Here is a 7,252-nt window from a genome sequence, read left to right on the forward strand (position 1 = left end):
CAGAAACCGAGGTCTGAACCACATAGAAAGGGTGCGAAGCCCCTGGCGCGTCACCCTTATTTGCCTCTGGGGGTTGGCCCTTGGATGAAACCCCCTGGCTCTGAGCCACAACTGAAACGGTCTCATATGCAGGAGGCCCAGAGGTATTACTGTGGAAGCCGCCGCCATGAGACCTAGGACTCTTTGAAAGTGATGATTTGTCACTCTCTGGCCTAACCTGATGCTCCTCAGGGTGTTCTGAATGGATTCGACATGTGCAGGTAACAGTTGTGCCTGCATTGTGATCGAGTCCCATATAACCCCCAGATACGTTGTATTCTGTGTAGGGGAAAGAACGCTCTTCTTGACGTTGAGTCTTAACCCGAGAGTCTCGAGATGAACTAGGACGACATCCCGATGTCGAAGCGCTAGCTCCTGAGACTGAGCTAAAATCAGCCAGTCGTCTATGTAATTCAAAATGCGGATGCCCTGGAGTCGCAGAGGAGCCAGAGCTGCATCCATGCACTTTGTGTATGTGCGGGGTGACAAGGCTAGGCCGAATGGAAGAACCCGATACTGGTAAGCTTCGCCCCCGAAAGCGAACCTCAGGAATTTCCTGTGTTGTGGCAAGATCTCTATGTGAAAGTATGCGTCCTTGAGATCGATCGTCACGAACCAGTCGTGACACTGAATTTGAGACACAATCATCTTGATTGTCAACATCTTGAACTTGTGTGTCTTTAGGCCCCGAAACGCCGGTGGCGGCGGAGATTGCACAGCGGCCCTGTGAGGGTGCCGAAGAGGAGCCTCTAATTTCTCTTGGAATTCTAAGCACCCCTCCCTGGGGGGGCACACCCCCACAGTCCCGGGCACACTCATCTCAGGGTCTCTTCTTTTTAGAGGAGATGGACTGCCTCAAGTCAGGCCTCCCCGAGGTGGCCTGAGGGGCACGGTGGGCCGCTCCCCTGCCTCTTTGAGGGGGGGCGCGATTCGCCACACTCTGCCTGACGACCTCACGTCTCAGGTAGACCGGACCCACCCGAGACTGTGTGCCTGGCCGGGACTGGGGAACTGGTCCAGAGTGGGTGGCCGACACTCCAGACGCTTGAGCACGACGGGGGAGATACCTCACGAAAGCCTCCTCGTGTTTTCTCGACTCCCTGAACCTGGTGACTACGGTATTAACCGCATCACCAAACAGCCCAGAAGGCGAAATCGGGGCATCAAGGAGGAACGCACGGTCCCGGTCCCTGATGCCCGTGAGGTTCAACCACAGGTGTCTCTCCGTGGTTAACAACGCAGCCATAGAACGGCCGATGGCACGGGCTGTCTGCTTGGTCGCACGGAGAGACAAATCTGTGGCCCGGCGTAGTTCTGAGAACGCCGTTTCATCGATCACCCCGTCCGTGCTCACGTCATGCAGCAGGTCAGCCTGATATGCCTGCAGAACCGCCATGGTGTGCAGGGCAGCACCAGCCTGACCGGCTGCCTGAAAAGCCTTCCCCATCGGCGCAGATGTAACCCTGCAAGGCTTGGTAGGGAGAGAAGGCTTTTTCAGGGATGATGATGTCCCAGGGGAGAGATAACTTGCCAGTGTCTCTTCCACACGGGGCACCATCGTGTACCCTCGTGATTTCGCGCCGACAATAGTCGAATAAATCGACGTTGACGGCACGAAAACACGGGAGGAGTGAGGTCTCTGCCATGACCGAGAAATCTCGGCGTGGAGATCCTCAAAAAATGGGAGAGCCCGACTTTTGGGCTCCTCCCCTTGGCCACCCGACAGATATCTGTCGTCTAATTTTGAGTGTCTGCGGATCTCTTGTTCCTGCGGCCAGTCGAGCTTTAGACGGTCGACTGCATTTGTCACCGCCCCGAGCAGCTCATCTAACGCTTTTGCGTCGCGAGAGGAACGCCCCGAGGCGGCGCTCTCCAAGCCCGCAGAAACAAGAGATGCCTCGTCCTCCGCCCGATCCGAAGAAGTGCCGGGGCACGCTTCGGAAGCGGACGCGAGGACGTCGCGGCTCGGCGAGTGCATGGGAGAAACGGCTTCTGTCTCCCGTGCCTCGGCTACATTGAACCGCGAACCCCAGCTCGGGGGAGAGACGGCTCGACCGCTCTTAAAGAAAGAACGCCAAGCACGGAGAACCTGGATGTCGAACACATCACAGAGTTCGCACAGTCCCTCCAGTCCCATGGTGGCATGATCAACCCCCAAACACTCAAAACAGAATTCATGTCTATCCAGTTCGTTTTGCTTTCGCTTTCACACGCACACATGCATACAATGCGGTCCTTGAAGACAAAAGAACCTGAAGACGCGTTCGCGCCACGCGTATTTATAACCTGCAGGTGATGGTGTAATTAACCAAATTACCTGCCGAGGTTATTTAAAGCCAAAAGAATTTTTGGCGTGTTTGACACACGTGCTTCACAACCGGTCGAACAAAGACGTTCTCCCATAGCGTTTGAAACGCAGCATCGAGAGTAGCTTTTGATAGGGAACCTACATACACACACACACAACACAAAATAAACACACAACAAAAACATACACACACACACCACACAAAAACATACACACAACACCACTTTTATAATTAAACTGATTCAGATGTGTGTGTGTGTGTTCAGGGGTTCGTCATAAATCCGTCTGATGATCTCTCTCCTCAGGGTCCATCTCTGTCAACAGCCGTTCCATCCCCTTCAGCTCAAACGAGGGCAGCGAGATTCTGGATCTGGACGGTGACATGTACCTGGGCGGTTTACCTGACACCCAGCAGGGTCTGATTCTTCCTCCCGAGGTCTGGACGGCTCTTCTCAACTACGGTTACGTCGGCTGCGTGCGGGACCTCTTCATTGACGGGAAGAGTCGTGACGTCCGGCGGCTGGCAGAGATTCAGAGCGCTCCGGGCGTGAGCAGCTTCTGTACCCGTGAGCTGCAGAAGAGGTGCAGTAGCGCCCCCTGTTATAACGGAGGACAGTGTAAAGAGGGCTGGAACCGCTACATCTGCGACTGCACCGGGACCGGCTTCCTGGGAAACAACTGTGAGATCGGTGAGGACGTGTGACTGATGATTGTGCCGGAGGGTTTTATTCCCATACTTTAGGATGTCTGATGCTGAGCTCTATATAGACACCAGCAGATATATCACATCATCCAAACATGAGACAATCACCTCTCTCTCTCTCTCTCTCTCTCTCTCTCTCAAGATTCAAGATTCAAGATTCAAAAAAAATTTTAATTGGCATGATAAAAAGTGTTTTACATTGCCAAAGCAGGAAGATTAAATATAAACATTCTGTATAAAATAAAATAAGAGTATCCTATATAAGAAACAATATGTACATATCAATACAGCAGACATAAAAGTGCGAAGTATTGACAAAAGTTCTTAGTGAAAGTGACAGGATCCTGTCATAAGTGTCAGTTTGTGTGTGTTGTGTCAGTGTTGTGTCAGTTTGTGTGTGTTGTATCAGTCTTGTGTGTGTTGTGTCAGTGTTGTGTTGTGTCAGTTTGGGTGTGTTGTGTCAGTGTTGTGTGTGTTGTGTCAGTGTTGTGTCAGTGTTGTGTGTGTTGTGTCAGTGTTGTGTGTGTTGTGTTGTGTCTGTGTTGTGTTGTGTTGTGTTGTGCTGGTTGTTGCTCTTCTGTCGTGACAGGACTTGACGTATCTCGCCGTCAGGTTTGAGCTGATGGGCTTTTCTCCCAGTATGTATGAGATCTTGTCCTGTTGTTGAAACTGCTTGAAGTCTTTGTGGAAGTTTGTGAACTGGGGGAAGAATGTTTCTCTGATGTCCGTATAGTTTGGACACGAGGTTAAGAAGTGCAGCTCTGTTTCCACTTGTCTCTGTGTGCAGTGTGGACACAGTCGCTCTTCTCTTGGACTCCATGTCTGTCTGTGTCGGCCCGTCTCAACAGTGAGCTTGTGTTCACTGAGTCTGTACATGGTCAACACTTTTCTTAGTTTAGGGTCTGATACGCTTTTGAGGTATTCTGCCGCTTTATATTCTCTGTTTAATGACCGATAGCATTCAAGTTTACTTTGCTGAGCTGTTGCTTCTGTCCAGTGTTTGAGATATTTTTCTTTTTGTGTTTTTATCATTTGGTTAATTCTGGCTGGAGTTTGGGTTTCAGTTGGACACGTTTGGGGTTTTGTAGTTAGTTCTGAGATCAGTTGGATGAGACAACTTTTCTCTGGGTTCAGCTCCTGATGACGTAAGGCTTTGTGATGGAGTGTTTCTGTATCGCTGTTCTTAAGGTGGTTATAGAATTTAATCGCTCTTTTTTGTATTTTAATGATTAGAGGATATAGTCCTAATTCTGCTCTGCAGGCGTTGTTTGGGGTTTTGCGTTGTACCCGTAGAATGTTTTTACACATTTCTGTTTGCAGGGTCTCAGTTGGGTGTTTGTCCCATTTGGTGAACTCTTGGTTGGTGAGGGGACCCCAAACCTCACATCCATAAAGTGCTATTGGTTCTATAACGGATTGGATTATTTTAAGCCAAATTCCAGCTGGGATGTGGATTTTTAAATTCCTTTTGATAGCGTAAAAAGCTCTTCGTGCCTTGTCTCTCAGGTTGTTCACTGCCTTGTTTAAGTTTCCGGTGTTACTGATGTTTATACCGAGATATGTGTAGTTTTGGGTTTGCTCTAAAGGCACGTTGTTGAGTTTAAAGTTGTGATGTTGGTTTTGTCGACTATGCCTTTCCTGGAATATCATAACTTTGGTCTTTTTAAGGTTCACTGATAGCGCCCATGTTTGACAGAAAGTGTGCAGGATGTCTAGATGTTGCTGTAGACCCTCTTTTGTGGGTGACAGCAGCACCAGATCATCTGCAAACAGAAGGCATTTCACTTCAGTGTCTAGTAGGATGGGACCGGGTGCTGGTGACTGTTCTAAAGCCCGAGCTAATTCATTAATGTAGATGTTAAATAGAGTAGGACTCAGACTACAGCCCTGTCTTACTCCACGACTCTGGGAGAGGAAGTCTGTGTGCTTGTTGCCTATTTTAACTGCAAATTTGTTATCCGTGTACATTGATTTGATGATGTCGTAGGTTTTTCCTCCAATGCCGCATTGAATAAGCTGAAAGAAAAGCCCCTCATGCCAGATTGAGTCAAAAGCTTTTTTAAAGTCAACAAAGCATGAGAAGAGTTTTCCTTTATTTTGGTTAATTTCTTGGTCGATTAGAGTATGAAGGGTATAAATATGATCTGATGTGCGGTATTTTGGTTGAAAATCGATTTGGCATTTTCTCAGAATGTTTCTGTCATTTAGAAAGTTGGTGAGTCGGCTGTTTAGGATGTTACAGAAGAGTTTACCTAAGTTGCTGTTTACGCATATTCCGCGGTAGTTATTTGGGTCAAATTTGTCTCCGCTTTTATGGATTGGGGTAATAAGACCTCAGTTCCAGATGCTGGGGAATATTCCTGTATTAAGGATAGTGTTTAACAGTTTGAGGATGGCAAGTTTGAATTTTTGGTCCGTGTTTTTAATCATCTCATTAAGAATGCCATCAATTCCGCTTGCTTTTCTGGATTTAAGTTTGCATATATTATCGCATAGTTCCTCTAGTGTAATTTGGTAATCTAAAGGGTTTTGGTAATCTTTAATAGTTGATTCTAGGGTGCTTAGTTTGTCTTCAAGGGTAGTTTGTCAAGGAGGGAGCGGAGGGGTCGTCGCCGTTGGCCGTGGGCCGGAATCCTGTGTCCAACAACCATGAGGGTGAGGAACAGGAAACGGGGGACCCGCTACTGGCTGCCCTCACGCCGAGGGCCATCGCCAACCGCCAGGAGGCGAAGGAGGATTGGGCCGTCCCCCCCGACGTCCAGCACCACCGCATTGCACCGCGAGGAAGAGCCTCTCGGCTGGGCTGAGGACTGAGTGACAGCGTGTCAGGGAACCGAACAATTTTTTTTTTCTTTTCCTCTCTCCCCTCTCGTCCCTGTCGCTCCAGGGGCTCCCGTCTCCGTTCTTTCGTCTCGCCGGTGCATACCCCCAGGCGCTGCCGACTCCGAGACTGGCTCCCCGGGGGGGGGGAGTAGGTACAGTCTCGGGGGTGCCCCCCGGCCTGTAAGGGGTGATGGGGGTATGTGGTGAGGAAGGCGGGACGAGAGCCGTGACGCGGAGCCGGTGGCGTGAGTGATAAGTGCAAGCAGCTGTGCGCGCACCGGTCCCGCATCTTATCACGGAGGAGATTGGGAGCTTAAATGGATGTTCGGCAGGACTGTTGACGAGAGAGGACCGGGCCCGAAACTGTGTTTAGTTTGTGTATGTTTTATGGCCGGCAGTCTACCATGAGGTGGCTGTCGGCTACTTCCGTGTTTATTGTTTGTTTATGTTTAATTAAAGTTTTATTTGAATGTTCGCCGGTTCCCGCCTCCTTCCTTCCCATCTAACGAACTTTGCTACAGTTATATTACTAAAGAGGTTAGAGAAGTGGTTTATCCATACATCTCTGTTCTGAATGGGTAGTTCTTCATGGTGAGATTTATTAAGTGCGTTCCAATGTTCCCAGAAGCGGTTAGTTTCTAGAGATTGTTCAATTGCTCTTAGCTGATTTTGTATATCTTGTTTCTTTTTTGTCCTTAGGGTGTCTTTATATTCTTTAAGTTTTTCATGGTAGAGTTGGCGTGTGTTTGCATTATCCGCATCTCTGTGTTTCTGATTTGACAGAATTCTTACTTCTTTTCTAAGGTTTTTACACCCATTGTCGAACCATTTCTCATTGGCAGGTCTCTTTTTTTGTTTTCGTATTTGTTGATTTTAGGTTGGCTAGTGTTGCAGATATTGTAAATATTTTGTTAATTCTGTCTACTGCTAAGTTTACGCCTTCGTTATTGTGTGGAAATGGCGTATCTAGGAATTTATTAAGTAGGTTTTGAATTTTTGGTTCACATATTACGCTTTGGTATATATCTTCACTATTTTGTTTCCATCTGTATGCGTGTTTAAGGCTATGGAGTTTAGTTTGATTTGGTGCCTCAGTGTTAGGTTTAGATCTGTTTAGGTAAAGAGTAATTTTACTGTGGTCTGATAAGGGGGTTAGTGTGCTAACTGTAAACGCTCTGAGAGAATTTGGATTTAGATCGGTGATGAAGTAGTCTACTGAACTGTTACCCATCTTGGAACTATAAGTATACCTACCATATGAGTCTCCTCGCAGTCTGCCATTGACTATGTACAGACCCAGTGTACGACACAGATGGAGAAGTTGTAATCCGTTTTTGTTTGTAGTTTTGTCTCTCTCTCTCTCTCTCTCTCTCTCTCTC

The 7,252-nt window shown here is 48.1% G+C and overlaps 1 protein-coding gene across 1 annotated transcript in view; it reads left to right on the forward strand.

The window, feature by feature from the left end:
- Nucleotides 1-7,252, forward strand: part of nrxn2b (neurexin 2b) — a 252,766-nt gene that overhangs the window by 164,763 nt on the left and 80,751 nt on the right. The window contains exon 10 of the mRNA XM_079462581.1: nucleotides 2,653-3,036. Coding sequence (XP_079318707.1) covers nucleotides 2,653-3,036 — 384 coding nt within the window. The remainder of the gene's footprint in view (nucleotides 1-2,652; nucleotides 3,037-7,252) is intronic.

The sequence above is a fragment of the Barbatula barbatula genome (assembly GCF_947034865.1).
Source record: "Barbatula barbatula genome assembly, chromosome: 1".
Taxonomy (NCBI): Eukaryota; Metazoa; Chordata; class Actinopteri; order Cypriniformes; family Nemacheilidae; genus Barbatula; species Barbatula barbatula.